This window comes from Odocoileus virginianus, chromosome 32, assembly GCF_023699985.2.
Source record: "Odocoileus virginianus isolate 20LAN1187 ecotype Illinois chromosome 32, Ovbor_1.2, whole genome shotgun sequence".
In the NCBI taxonomy this organism is placed as follows: Eukaryota; Metazoa; Chordata; class Mammalia; order Artiodactyla; family Cervidae; genus Odocoileus; species Odocoileus virginianus.
In genome coordinates this window covers 8166031-8181650 of record NC_069705.1, presented here as the reverse complement: position 1 = coordinate 8181650, position 15620 = coordinate 8166031, and the positions used below count along the sequence as shown (strand labels likewise).

Here is a 15620-nt window from a genome sequence, read left to right as displayed (position 1 = left end):
TGAGACAAAACAAATGGAAATGTGAGAGTCTGGAGCAGAGAAAGATTTACTGCAGGGCCAGGCAAGGAGAACGGGGGGCTGTGCCCGACTAAGTCCCCCCGGAACTCCTCGGAGGGATTTGGCAAAGCCTTTGTAAAAGCCAGGTGAGAGGGGGCATCCCAGGGTTTATGGTGGGCTCAAGCACAGTTCGCTCATTGTTTGATGGCGATCAATCCTTAGGTGCCAGAAGGGTGGGGACCATGTGCTCCAGATCGTCAGGTAGCTCATTTCTTCCATTTGGTTGTGGCTTTCAGCATCTGAAAACGTCACTGAGATACCGTCATCTGGGTACTTCAGAGAACAGCAGAGGCTATGGGGGAGGGCCTGTGCCTGGAAGGCTCCAGGGGGACCCACTCTGCAGACGTCCCAGGAGCCCAGGCTCTTGCTTTTCCTGCTGCTGTTGGCTATATCCCCAGCACAAGCATTCTATAAACACATAGTGATCACCCGTTAGACAGCTACTGACTGAAAATGCAACAAACAGAAAAGAAGCAAATGCCCTGAACTCTGTGGTCCAGAATCAGGTCTAAATGTAAACATTAAGACAATACACTTTATTTTAATTTTTTTAACTTTTTATTTTGTATTGGTGTATAGCTGATTATATATAGTTGATGGTTTTGAACTGTGGTGTTGGAGAAGACTCCTGAGAGTCCCTTGGGCTGTGAGGAGATCCAACCAGTCCATCCTGAAGGACCTAAGTCCTGAACATTCATTGGAAGGACTGATGCTGAAGCTGAAACTCCAATACTTCGGCCAGCCAATTCGAAGAACTGACTCATTGGAAAAGACTCTGATGCTGGGAAAGATTGAAGGCCAGAGGAGAAGGGGATGACAGAGGATAAGATGGTTGAATGGCATCACTGACTCGATGGACATGGGTTTGGGTGAACTCCGGGAGTTGGTGATGGACAGGGAGGCCTGGCGTGCTGCAAGTCATGGGGTGGGAAAGAGTCGGACACGACTGAGCGACCTAACTGAACCGATAGCCCATTAACAATGTTGTGGTAGTTTCCGGTGAACAGCAAAGGGACTCAGCCAGACATATATATGTTTCCATTCTCCCCCAAACACCCCTCCCATCCAGGCTGCCACATGACGCTGAGCAGAGTTCCCTGTGCTATTCAGTAGGTCCTTGCTGGTGATCCAATTCAAATACAGCCGTGTGTACACACCTGTCGTAACATGAAATTTCCGGTCCTTTCTGCACTTTCCACAATTTAGTTCTGTCAGGTCTGCTATCTTATCATACATCTACCACCACAGAAAAATAGGAGGAAGACGACTGCTGTAGGCAAAATACCGTGCACTCCTCTCAGTTACTTCAAACCCTAATCCCTAAAACTGGAAAATATCATGTTATGGGGGAGAAGGGTCTTTGCAAATGTGATTAAGCTAAGGATCTTAAAATGGGGAATCATCCTGGATTAGCGTAGGCCCTACATGCAGTCCTTGAGCTTCCTTAGAGAAAAGCGGACAGAGGCCAGACTCCCAGAGGGGAAGGAGGTGGGAAGGCAGAGGCCGAGGGGGGCGAGGGGACCGCAGACCACGGAGCACCTGCAGCCGCGGGAGCTGCAAGAGGCAAGGTACAGCTCCCCACCCGCCCCGAGCATCCTGACAGCCTTGCTGACACCTTGATCTGGCCCCAGAGACACAGATTCCTGGCTTCTGACCTCCAGAACTGGGAGAGAATACATTTCTGATGTTTTAAGCTAACACGCTGGCGGACATTTGGTTCAGGAGTCACAGGAAACATATATGAAGATGATTAAAGACAATTGACATCAATGGCAAATTCACTCTGTACTGGACACTATTTGAAGCACTTTATATGTGCTTCAAATATTAAAGCCACATATATGTGTGTGTATATACACACACACACACACACACACACACATATATATATCTCATTAAGCCTTCAATCCACCTATGTGATAGACTGTTCATTATCACCATTTTATAGATGAGGACGTGGAGTCCAAGAGCTGTACAAAAAGCTCATTAAATTCCCACATCTTTTAAGGAACAGACAAGAAGATAAACCCAGGCATCCTATTTCTTGAGTTCACGCTCTTAAATGTTACTTGTTAATCTACTATTCTGTCTCTGTGAGTTTAATGTCATATTTTACTATGAGTGTAAAATATGTAATCACCTGAGAATCAATCCAGCCGCTTAAATCTCTGTTCTTTAAATTCTTGTTGATCTGGATAGATTTGGTACCCAGGTTAAACTCTCAGAAGTTGTTCTCAACAAAATGCAATTTAAAATCTCAATTTTTCAAGATGCCTTCTAGAGTTTTGTGTGTATTCCTCTGTTTAAGTGGAAGTAAAGATATTATAAGAACATTCACTCACTTTTCTTTCATTTCTTGAGGGTAGATGAGAAATTGTTAAAGGAGAAAGAAATCTCTAATAATTTTAATAACACATTATAAAATAGTGGTGAATACCTCTTTAGATATAAAAAAGAACACATGACAAGATCACATGAAAACTAAATTGAGAACATCTGACCGCATGTTATGAGGAACTCTTGGGGAAATCCTCAAATAGACTTCTCTAATGCTAAACTGTAATATATTTTCTTCTCATGGAGACAGATTGGGTTAAACTCAGGATATTCCAAGATGAGTACTGCTTGAATATGGGCTACACAACTGCATGGAAGGAAAGTAAGGACACCTTCATGGCAAACTTCTCACTTAAAACACCTATATAGAAGTGCTGCCTGCTTGCTTATTTGGATGACACTATAGGTAATGCAATAAAGCCATTAAGTTGTCTAGACGTCCCTCTTCCAATCTAGGACTGTGTTCTAACATCCTCTCCCTGTCCATCAGCAGGTTAGGAGTAAGAGAGGCTTCAGCCTGGACAGAATTCTAAAAGTGGTCTGGAATTACCTAGGTGGGATTAAAAATTACATTCAAAATGGAATAAAGACGGTGAAGGGATCTGATTCATCTCAGCCTCTCAGTTTCCTCAAATTTCTTTCTCATTGCAGTTGTTCTTTTAAAGTTAAGGCTGGGTTATTCCAGAAAGGGAGTGACTGCTAATTTTAGTAGGCCCTAGAAGATACAAATTAATACATTTTTAATGTACTGGAATTTTAAAATTGATCTACAATGTGTTATTCACTGGTTCAAAAGATTAATTATATTTAAGAATTCTCAGCCTGCACTCGATTTGAGCTGATCTAGGTTTCCTAAGAGGTTATTTAAGTGCTTGCTTGGTTGTCAACCTACGGGCTTCATTTTATTCAAACTCTCACTTTAGAGCCCTTGTCAAAAAACTCAGAAGTGTCATCCACCTTGAGTTCTCAGCTCTTGAAACATTCAAAATTACATATCCTTCCCCAATATTAGTTTCTTCAAACTGTGATGCCAGTGTGACTCTGATGCTTATGGAGTTTAAGTCACTTTTCAGATATCTGATTGTTCAAATCACCAGATAATATAAAAACCGATTAGTCTTACTATGCAAATATTGAATTTTAAAAACACAGGAGGACATGTTCAGGCAATTATAAGGTTAACTCATTTATAAGACTCCCACTGTCATAAAATATTTTGCAATTCAACAATTCAAGTTTATAATTAGTTTCAATATTTTACTTCTAAGGTTAAATATGCTAGCCTCTATAACAACCTCATTATTTCAAAAACAAACAAAACCTCTAGGCAAGTTATTACGGTTCTATTTTTATACTCCTGATAAAATGCTTACATATTCAGAAATGTATTATTTTCAGTAGGCAAAATATGTGTTTAAGACTTCAACTGTATCAAAAGACAACAATGTATATATCATGTGATGTTAAATTACTACTAGAAAATACAATTTAACTCTCAAACAATAGAGAAGCTATGGCAATAACCATTAGTTGACTGGTACACTGCAATGTCAGTTTATTTGAAAAGATTAAGATACCATGCAAATGCAATGAAACATAGTAAAAGATCTTCCCCAGAGATCCTCTCCTTCCCAAAGCTGCTCCCACTTCTGAAATATTAATGGCACAGTGTCCCAATAGATTGATACACTTTTATTTGAAAATTCCATATGTACAGCCAAATCAGATCTGTGATTTATCACTATTCCCCAAACAAGCATAACAACAGCTTATGTGTTATGTGAAGAAACATAACAAACACATCTTATTCGGTGCTCTTGCTCTTAGTTTAAAAAACAAAACAGAACTCAAAATCTCTAGACAGGGATTGACATAACTGATCTGAAGAAGTCACAGGCAATGAGTTTATAAAGTTGGAGACGACAAGAAATAACGCAAGATGTGTACTCAGCTACCTGCATACGCTTTGCAGTGCAATAAGAAACTCAACCTCTTAATTAAATTTCAAATAAAACAACCCTAAATTAGACGTGAATCTTTTAGCCAGAGTTGTTATTATGGATGAAACACTTTGTTCTGTTGAATTGCAAACATGTTTCATTATTAAACTTTTGATACACCTAGTAAATAGCAAATCACAGCAGGGGCTGTAATTGTTTTGGAAATACTGCTGGAAATAAAGAGGAAACTTTAAAACAAGCTGTTAGTGTCTCTTAAATTCAACATCCTGTTAGGATCTGAGCATTAATTATAAGCTGACTGAAATATGAGAATGTCCAGGTAGACCACAGGATAATGCTACAGATTCATTCAAAGATATGCTTGATGTTATATTAAATCACATACTTCTAATAGAAGGGCTATAATACAGTTCTATAACTGATTGATAATAACAGGGCTCAAGGAAGGACTGTCATCAAGGTAAATACCAAGAGCTCGTCATTTAAACCTCTCTAGAGCTGGCAGGTGCAATTAAATATATGCTACGCAGTTGTCTCTCTGTGATTTCAAGTCACAAGCTTCACACCTGTTATAATAAAAATACATCTGAAATAGCTGTGGATGAATCCATCCATGATATTGTCATCACCTGAGTAATTTTTCAGGGGACTTGGAATGTAGAGGTTGTCCTCCCACTTTTCAAAGGAGTCTCAAAGAAGTCCTGGTAATGGAACTACTCGAGTCCAGCGGTCTTGGGTTCCCAAACACTGACTCTGGACCTTTCCCAAATTTATCTCTGAAGCCTGCTTTTCCTTACCCACAAAGTGAAGATGGAAAAGGGGCTGCCTTCTTGGGATATTTGCAGCTGCAATAAAGCCTTGAATACACAGTCTGGTGTGCAGTGGATGGGGAATAATGTTAGATGTCATTACTACCGCTATTAAAGTTGATGTCACTATTACTATTAAGTGACCCCAAAGGGCCTTCGGCCGCTTTGTCACAGAGCAAAATAGTCCAGAAGTCCTAACTTTTGGCTCAAGTCACTTTCTCCTATGCCAGAGAGTTTCCAAACGTCATTTATTTAAATCTAAGATGATACATCAACTCAAGATATGTGTTTATCCCCCAGTCTATATTTTAGCTGCATTCCAGAAGGGTGCAAGTTCATTTCCGAGGAACATCAAGGAGAGGAGAAGAAACTGCAACAGAACCCAGCCATGCTGGGCTGCATCAGTCTCCATAATTCGAAATGACCCACATTTGCCTTTCACGCTTGGAGACAAGAGACCAGGGCCTGAATTACCCAGGACAAGGCAGGGGTGGCACGAAAACCCAGAGGGACCGACGCCGTTCAGAGGATCGCAGGGGACACGGCGAACCGGACTGAAGCCGACACTGAAAGTCACGTTTAACAGACCAACTAGCAAACTGCCTCAAAAGAAGAAACATTTCCTCATCGCATTTCCAGAAAGCAGCACGGGACTGTCCTAGAAAAGCGCCAGTTGGAGGCTCCGCCAGTCACACCCACACACAGAAGGCGCCTCGGAAGTCGGTTTAGGGTTCCAGGTCTTGGGGAGGCTAACATGCAGGAAGGCAGGTTCTTCCCTAGTCCAGCCGAGCTCGGGCGGAAGGAGGACACGGCCTTCCCTCCAGAAACTCGCAGGATGCGGCCAGGTCTAAACGTAAGGCTCGCAGACCCGGAACCGGGCTTTCACCGCGGGGGACTCCTTTCTGGCGCGGCTCTTTTCCCTCTGGACCCCAGTTTCCACGCACGAGAAAACTTCTCCCAAAAGGCAAGAAGTGGCCGGGCACCGCAGACCCCCGCGCTCACTTCTAACCGCGTCCGGGGCCCCGGAGGTGGATGCCATCCGGGGGCGCCCATATGACCTCGGCCCCCCACCCCTCTGAAAGCCGAAACCTTGCCCCTGGAGCGAGGCTTCCTGCCCCTCAACAGCCTCTCACGGGGAGAGGCAGGCAGCGGAGGGGCAGCCAGCCTGCTGCTCTCTTATCCCAACAAGTTCGCCGCTTGCCCGAGGAGGGAGCGCGCCCCGCGCTCGCCCCGCTGGAGACGGGCGGCGGCGTCCAGCCCGGCGAGCCCGCCCGCGCTCCATGGCCGGGCCAGGCTGCCCCTGCGCCCCTCCGCTGCCCCCGACGCCCTGGTCCTGGGCAGCCTTTGTGTCCGGAGACCCTGGAGCTCCGCACTCCCCACTCGCGTCGCCTCTCCGTGGGGACTGCCGGCGCGGGCACGGGGTGGCGGCGGGGGTCCCCGGCAGGCAGGCGACCGCGTACAAATACACCCCGCGAGGGCGCACCCCGGCGCCTGGCCCCGCACCCCCGCCAACTCCCCAGCCGCCGCTCGGGCGCTCAACTTACCGGGGCCGGGCGGTGCCGGGGGCGAGCCCAGCGGCTTCTCTCTCCTTCCTCCCGCCGAGCCCTTCATCTTCCTGCCGGCCGCAGCCCGGCGCCCCGGCCCAGGCATCGGGGGTGGGGGCGGCCGCCGAGGTGGGGTCCCCGGGGCGCACGGCGGCGGGGGACGGCCCGGAGCGCCGGGAGAGCGGCCCCGGGCGCGGGCGGCAGGTGCGGTCAGCGCGCCTCTCTCCCGCGCGGCCCGGCCCAGGTGCGCCCCGGGGCCCGGGAGCGAGCGAGGGAGCCGCGGGGAAGCCAGGAACGCGCGGGAGGCCGGGGCTGGCTGTCAGCGAGTGAGCGGCTCGTGGAGTGGAGGCGAGCGCGGGGCGGAGGGACGCATCCAGGAACGAGACAGTGGGGACGAGCTCCCGCGCGGCGCCGAGCGCGCCTCTCCTCCCGCGCGCTCGGGTCCTCTATCCTCGGGGTGGCCTGCAGGTACCTGAGGACCACTCCCCTTTCCCCAGCCCGCCACACTCCCCCGCTCTTTCAGTCGTTAACCTCCACCCTCAGCGCAGACACGAAGTGACGGGGTGAAGCTACTGCAGATCCGCAGGGAACCCCGTCTGTCTCCACAAATCCTGCCTGCTCATCCCTCTGAGGGGCACACGTCCTCTCCTCCGCTCCCAATCTCCTGGCCCCCTGCCTCCCCCTCCCTGACTCCAGGCACAGAGTGTTAAAACGCATCCTTGGTTGTCCAGGCCCAGGACCTGGAGGGGTACTTCCCAAACTTCACTGTGCGGGGGAATCGCCCAGGAGTCCTCTAAAGTCCAAATCCAGGTCCCACTGAACTGGAATGGAGCTGGAGGTCCTGTGTGTTTAATTATGAGGCAGAGGCTGCTGATCCAAGGGCCACGTTTTAAGCGACAAAACAGGGAGGAACAAACTAAAGGAACCCGCTTTCTGATCTCAGCTGAGCCACTGTTTGTAAGATGACTTGGACTCACAGGTCATTAAAGCACTCCGTGTTTGCCCTGGGATTTTAGGAGGCTGTGGAAGCCAAATGGTGCAAAAAGATAAAACGCCCTACAGGTGGAGGCTCTCATTATTGTCCTTAATAATTACTAGTACTAGTGAATGTGTCCAGGAAGACTGTAACTTGCAACTCTTTCCTCAAGAGAAGCTCTAAAAACCAGCCAGCAGTTTTCTGCTTAGTCGCTCAGCCGCGTCACTCTTTTTGGCTCCTCTGTCCATGGGATTCTCCAGGCAAGAATGCTGGAGTGGGTTGCCATCCTATCTTCCAGGGGATCTTCCCAACCCAGGGATCAAACCTAGGTCTCCACATTGCAGGCAGATTCTTTACTGTCTGCGCCACCAGGGGAGCCAGCAGTGACCACCCCACAAACACACCATCGTTTAGAAAGGAAATGCTAAGAAACATCCTTCGAGGGCTAGTCTAGAAGACTGATCTGATATGAGTTGATAAGACCTAGAATCAGATGATGTCAGAGCTGTAGAAAGAAGGGGAGGCAGCGGAAGCCGTCGGTAAGGGGTCCTGAGGAAGGACTGGTGAGAACACTGGCGGGAAGTGAAAGAGGTTTGATTTCAAAGGAGACGTTTCTGAGACATGCTTACCAGGCTGCAGCCATTGTGTGATTTGTTCAAGAGCTCTCTGTGGTTCTGCGTCTGGACTGAAAAATTCAGGACACCGAACTGAGATGTCAGTGGCCTTCCCTGGCAGTCCAGTGTTAACACCACCCCTTCCAGGGCACAGACTGCAGGTCCAAACCGGGTGGGGAGCTAAGAACACACGTGACTTGCAGCCAGAAAACCAACACACGAAACAGAAGCAACATTGTAACAAATTCAATAAAGGCTTTTAAGATGATCCACATGAAAAAAACAATCTTAAAAAATAAAAAGAATTGAGTCATCAAGAAGGGAACCTTATTTGGTTTTATTTTTATGTTTTTTGTTTTTTTTTTGGCAATGAACGAATAGTTAAACAATCTGTCTGCAGTGCAGGAGACCAGGGTTCGATCCCTGGGTTGGGAAGATTCCCCTGGAGGAGGAAATGGCAACGCACTCCAGTCTTCTTGCCTGGGAAGCCCCATGGACAGAGGAGCCTGGTGCGCTGCAGTCCACGGGGTCGCACAGAGTCAGACACGACTGAGAGACTAATCCACCACGGCCATGAGCTGAGCTCTGCGGACACTTCTAGCCAGAGCCTCAGGCGGGTGTTCAGGCAGGGGTGCTGACACACAGTTAGAGACTCAAGCCTCGCTCTGGGGAAACGGGCTGTGCACAAGAGCCTGTGCTGGCCCCCACATTTGAGAAACCTGGGATGTGTCTAGGACGGAAAATGATTGGGAGAATGAGTAGTTTCCGAGGTGGAGGAGAGACAGAATCAGTGCTCAGGAGAGGAGCCTGGAGCTCTGTGACCTCCCCTGTTCCCACGGGTCATCACTTGTAAAACGTGGATTCACAGGGGATGGGCGGAGCTCTGCATAAAGGACTTGTGAGGCCTGGGGAGGACGCTTCAGTGTTTTCTCACTGAGATTTTTTGCTCTCTCCTGTAGGGTCTGAGAGGGTAGGGGCATACGCATCACTCTCACTGTTACAGCCCCAACACCTAACTGTTTGGCACACAGTAAGCCTTGGACTTCAAGGAGATCCAACCAGTCAATCCTAAAGAACATCAACCCTGAATATTCATTGGAAGGACTGATGCTAAAGCTGTAGCTCCAATACTTTGGCCACTTGATGTGAAGAACCGACTCGTTAGAAAAACCCTGATGCTGGGAAATATTGAAGGCAGGGAGGAAAAGGGGGGGGCAGAGGATGAGATGGTCAGATAACATCACTGACTCAATGGATATGAACTTGAGCAAACTCCAGGAAATGGTGAAAGACAGGGAAGCCTGGCGTGCTGCAATCCATGGGGCCGCAAAGAGCCAGACATAACTTAGAGAATAACAACAACAGACTCTAGAAATGTTCATTGAATGAATAAATTAATAATTCAGTGGGAAAAAGAAGAGTACAACCAAATCACAACTCAAAACATGAGAAGAGATGGCTATGTGCGTTGTGCTATTCCAATGTTGTAGACGCCAAGTCAGGGCAACGCTTTGTGACAGAGATGAATACAGGTAAAAGATGGCCCAGATAGCTTAATACATATTGGGAAAACTTTTGATTTTGTTTTAGGAAATGATGGGGTTTAAAAGAGTTCATTGATTACACTCGAGAATTTTTGTACTAGAAAGGTATCCTGAGTGGCAAAGGAATTAAAGAAGGATGTTAGTCCAATTTCTTTAAAGGATACTCTATCCGCTGAAGATGAAAAAGAGAAATTGGGGGAAGAGGGCTCGTAACAGAATTGAGAAAGCTATTCCTCTGTAGCGACAGAAAGTCCAAACCAGCTCTGTGGATGGGGTGAGGGACCACAGGTGAGGGAGGAGTTCCAGGGGAGAGAAAGGAAGAACTGATGGAGCAGAGCTGGAAGGAGAAGCCTTGAGTGAGCCAGGAGTGCAGGAGAGCAGTCTCAGCAGAGAAGAGGGTCACCTGTTCCTCGGAAACAAGAACGACGGTGGGAACAAGACGCATCAAGATTTTACAGTGCCGCGGCAAGGAGTGAGAAAGGCTCTCCTTATCTTGCCCCGGTGTTGTCCAAGGAAAGAGAGATGAGCCTTCTACCGAGACCCTGTGATTGGCCAGAAATAGAGCTGCGAGCTAGGACATCGGAGAAAGCATTTGGAACAAGCTGTAGCAGAGATATTGTGGTAAGTCCACGGAGATGTAAAGAAAAACCACGAAGTGATCCCGCCACACACGTATAGACTCTGGGGTAAAAGCAGACATTTATTATAGTGAAATACAATCAGCATTTTCATTGGTTACTCTCCCAGCAGTATTCAAAGACCTTAGTGCCCAAAGAAAGCAAGCGGCATGGTTTCCCCGAGTTAGTCACCAGCAGAGTGACTGATGGGGGGTCAGCCAAGTGGGGGTTTCGCGGAGCAGATCTGGAGAGGAGGGACTCTCAAAGCTCCCAGCCCTGGGCTTCGCTGGCCGCGCTGCCACCGGCGCCGCGTGAGACTGCACGGTTACCCTGTCAGCCTCTGTTTACTTTTTCATCGTGAAGTGGAACGAGGCTATGTAACCTCGTCTCAGGCTTCCCAGGTGGCTCAGTGGTAAGTAATGCACCTGCCAACGCAGGAGATGTGAGTTCGACCCCTGAGTCAGGAAGACTCCCTGGAGAAGGAAACGGCGACCCACTCCAGTATTCCTGCCTGGAGGATCCCATGGTCAGAGGAGCCTGACAGGCTATAGTCCATGGGGTCGCAAAGAGGCGGATATGACTAACAACTAAACAACACCCTTTAGTGTTGGGCTTTCGTAATAAAATAAGCTACTGTGGGTAAAGCAGTGGTTTTCAGACTAAAGCAAGTACCCTCAAATCACCCGAGTATTTTTGAAAACATAGTTTGCTGATCCCCACCCCGAGAGTTATTGATCTGTTAGATCTTGGGTGGGTTTTGGGAATTTGTATTCCTAATAACAAGTTTTGCAGTGATGCCGTGGCTCCTGGTCTGCAGAACCACCCTTTGTGAACTCCTGTTGTAAAGCACGTGATGCCTGGGACATAGTTAAGGACTAGATACCGGGGAGCTAGTGTTTAGGGTCAGCTCACAGCGTGGGAGCTGAAGATAGAGGTTGAGCTGAAAATGCCATAAATGCACAAAAGTGAGTGATGGATAAAGGTTTGGGGGGACACTGAGAATTTAAGGTCATCAAAATGAAGATCCTATTTAATGAAAGTTAAGCTAATGAAATGGAGACGGAATGGCAACCCACTGCAGTATTCTTGCCTGGGGAATTCCATGGTCAGAGGAGACTGGAGGGTTTTGGTCCATGGGGTCGCAGAGAATCAGACACAGCTGAGTGACTGAGCATGCACACAAGTTTTAGGAAAGATTCAGGATCGGAGGTTTTTCTAAGAGTTCAGAATCTTGGAGATCAAATTCCATTTAGTCTAGTTCAGTTCAGGCACTCAGTCGCGTCCGACTCTTTGTGACCCCATGGACGGCAGCACACCAGGCTTCCCTGTCCATCACCAACTCCCGCAGCTGGCTCAAACTCATGTCCACAGAGTCTAACACTTTCTAAAATGGTGGTTTATAATAAAGTGCCATAACAATTAAATCGGATCCTAGAAAGAGAAGTCTAGGCTCAGGGAGGCTGTTAGCAGGGTAGGCTAGCGCCAGTGCTGGGCCTGAACTAAGAGTGAGTCTCTGGGCTTTGGAAGCTGCCCAGACACAGGGGTCAGGGCTGTTACATAACCATCATTGTCCAAGGTGAAGATTTGCGAATCCCAGGCTGCCATGCAATCTCACTCCAGGAAACACTGAGTAACTTGGAATCTATATGGCTTCTTTAAGAGGAAACTTCAACACAAATCTAGACCAAGTGTATCAACATAAAGAATAAGAAGCACATCTGGGAGGGATTAGATTAGCACTTGCATTGATTCAACCAGTCCTAGGCCTCCAGGCCCCACGGTCTCCTGCATTGTGTCCAATGCTGTGGTAGGGCTGTTTAAAATCAGAATAAAATCACTCTTCAGAGATGAGAAAATAGGCTCCAAGAGATTAAGTCAGTTCCCTAAGATGATACCTGATAAACTCCAATATGATGATAAATCATATATGATTTCCACTCTATACATATACACTCCCAAATTCATTGTGTGAGGCCACCATCACCCTTATACCAAAACCAGACAAAGATATTACAGAAAAGATATTTACAGGCTAATATCACTGATGAACACAGATGCAAAAATACTCAACAAAATACTAGAAAACTGAATCCAACAGTATATTGAAAGGATCATACACCATGATCAAGTGGGCTTTATCTCAGGGATACAAGGATTCTTCAATATATACAAATCAATCAATGTGATACACCATATTAACAAATTAACAGATGAAAACCACATGATCATCTCAATAGTTGTAGAGAAAGCTTTTGAAAAAAATCCAACACCCATTTATGATAAAAAAAAAAAAAACTCCAGAAAGTGGGCATAGAGGGAACATACATCAACATGATAAAGGCTGTATACAACAAACCCACCACAAACATCATTTTTGATGATAAAGAACTGAACGGCTTCCCTCTGACATCATACCCTTCTCTTTCTGTCTTAGGTTGGGTTCTTCAGGAAGCAGACTCTGGAGACATGAAAATCCATGTGCAGGAAGTTTAACGGGGGTCTCCTTAAGATCAGGACTTGAGACAGAGTAAAAGAAGTTGGGTTGTCTGAAGGGAGAAGTTGAACATCAATGCAGTCTCAAAAAAGGCCTCAGTCAATTCTACAGGAGCTCTGGACCACAATGGCCCTGCAGAATCATCCTGATCTGAGGACAGAGAACCAAGTACCCTTGAATCAATTGGTTATTCCTGGTAATCAGAATTTAGTTCACAGACGCCTGTAGAACTAACTTTCTTACGTATTTTAATATTTAATCATCTCTGCTTTATAGCAACCCAAAGAAGACTGTCTTGAGTGCAGCAATTATTTTAATGAACTAGTATTTGCAAAGTGCTGTGAAGAACTTTGGGAGAACACAAGTGTGCTTAAATCATATATTCAGTGTCATATAACTTGAGTTTAGAAGTACACTTGACCCATAAACAACAGATTTGAGCTGCCCTGGTCCTCTTCAGATATTTTTCAATAGTAAATACTGCAGGACTACACTGTCTGTGGCTGGTTGAATCTTTGGATCTGGAACTGTATGTGGAGGGCCAGCTATTGGTTATATTTAGATTTTCTACTTCCTAGACAGGAGGTTTCCCTAGGCCCTAATTTGCTGAAGGGTCAACTGTATAGTGAACTATACATAGGTAAGTTGTCTGTAAAATGAATATATTGATAGTGTCTATCTTATAGGGTAGATCTGAGGATTAAAAAGACTACCAGAAAAGTAAATGCTATCAAAGTATTTGAGGGTCTTTTCCTAACTACAGTAGGTGGAAATGAAATGTTTTGCAAAATAAAAATAACAAAGTTATTTAAAAAGAAGTTTGTGATAAGTTTAGGGTAAGAAGTTATTTAATCTGAAAAATATTTAATGGAGGAGAAGGAATTTAGCTGAGTCTTCAACACTAGGCTGGATTTAGAAAGGCAAAAAGAATGAGGAGGGTAAGAATGCACTCCAGGGAGTACAAACAGGGTGAACAAACATGTAGGAGACGGAGGCTTAGAATTTTTTGAGGGCCAGCAAATGGGCCGGCTCGTCAAGAACACAAAGGAAAGGGCGGGGGGCATTGTGGATGGTTTGCAATTTCTGGTTAATTGTTGTGACTGTAATTAGAAGACAAGGAAGAGTGAAATTTTTGAGCAAATTGTAAACAAAGTCGTGTTTTAGGAGAATCAAGGTGTGCACGGTTGAAATCGAACAAAGTCACAAGATATTTGTTTCTTGTTCCTGCCCTAGGCTAACCCATTTTTGGGGAGGGTGTTTCTCTCTCTAAGCAGTGGTTCTCCAAGCGCTGTCGCCGGACCACAGCACCAGCGTCACCTGGGCACTCATCACCTCCAACCTCACCCCCGCCTACCGAAGCAGGACTTCTCCAGGTGGGTTCCAGCAGTCTGTTTTAACAAGCCCTCCATGTGATGCTGACACATGCTCAAATTTTAGAATCCAGGCCCCAGGTGCTCCCAGAACACATTTTCTCCTGGAGCAATTGTCCCCTGGGATAACCCGGAGCAAGTCTCTCGCCCACCTCTCTAGAGACCAGGACCGCTGTCTCCTAACATCCTTGCAGACTGTCTCTGACCAAATGACTCAGCACCTGAACTCTGCAGTGCTGATGTGTGGATCAGATTGGTTTTAAACAGGTTTTCACGATAAATCTTTAATACAAATTCCCTTCCTTTGATTCAGATGTGAAGTACCTTGGCACCAAAATGTCTATTTCAATAGAACCAGGCAATCAGGGGAAAAAAAAAAAAATCCTCAGAGAAAACCTCATGAGGTATGAGAAAGGGGTCACTATTAGTGTATTTTTTTAAAGATAAGAAACAAAGTCCTTTTCCATTACTAGTAAAACTCTGGAATGGCTAATGAAAATATTTATTAAATTATAGCAGAAAAACAAAGGTTCCAAATAATTAGATCTTGGATATTGAGGAGGGACCCAAGGCCAACAGAAATTGTTTCTGAATACATGTTAAATAATATATATACATACAGAGTGTATCTGTGAGTTCCTGGGGGTGTTGGATCATTTATATCAATGGATGGGAAGTAGAAAGAAAGAGAAGGAACTGACAAGGAGGTGAACTCAGGTTGGAGGAGGTCCTGGAGAGGACGTGACCTCTGATTGATGGGAGAACTGGAACCCTGACAATCAGAGGCGCCTCACTCCCTCCCTCGTCCTTGAAATGTACACCCCGCCGAACCTGCCCGCAGTGGGGGCCATCTGCAAGGACTCAGCCTTGAGAGAGCAGTGTGGTGCTGAGACCATCTGGACTGAATACCCAACTGAACCCAGTGCAGGCCTCTGTATAAACCTGTAAGGTTCTGGCAGGCAGATGCAGGGATCTGTTCATCTTGTACCCAAGACAGAGGACGGGATGGTTGAATGCATCACTGCCTCGATGGACATGAGTTTGAGCAAGCCCTGGGAGATGGTGAAGGACGGGGAAGCCTCGCGTGCTGCGGTCCGTGGGGCTGCAGAGAGTCAGACACAGCCGAGCGGCTGAACGACACGCCCGAGACAAGCCTTGTAGGTGAGTCCCCTTGCTCATTACCGCTGCTTCCGGCCTCTGCAGGGGACTGCGTTTCCTTAGGTCACGCCTTGTGAGGGGGCCAGTTTCAACTTCCATCTGGGAAGCTTCTGAGTGAGTCTGCAAACCAGCACTTTAG

The 15620-nt window shown here is 46.6% G+C and overlaps 1 protein-coding gene across 3 annotated transcripts in view; it reads right to left on the bottom strand.

The window, feature by feature from the left end:
- The window catches only part of ZNF385D (zinc finger protein 385D), a 931599-nt gene extending 924403 nt beyond the window's left edge, over positions 1-7196 (bottom strand). The window contains exon 1 of one of the 3 annotated variants that reach the window (XM_070459851.1): positions 6709-7196. In XM_070459851.1, coding sequence (XP_070315952.1) covers positions 6709-6814 — 106 coding nt within the window. In that variant the 5' untranslated portion in view covers positions 6815-7196. The remainder of the gene's footprint in view (positions 1-6708) is intronic. The other 2 variants (XM_070459850.1, XM_070459849.1) reach the window with 2 other exon arrangements.
- Positions 7197-15620: the final 8424 nt, after the last annotated feature.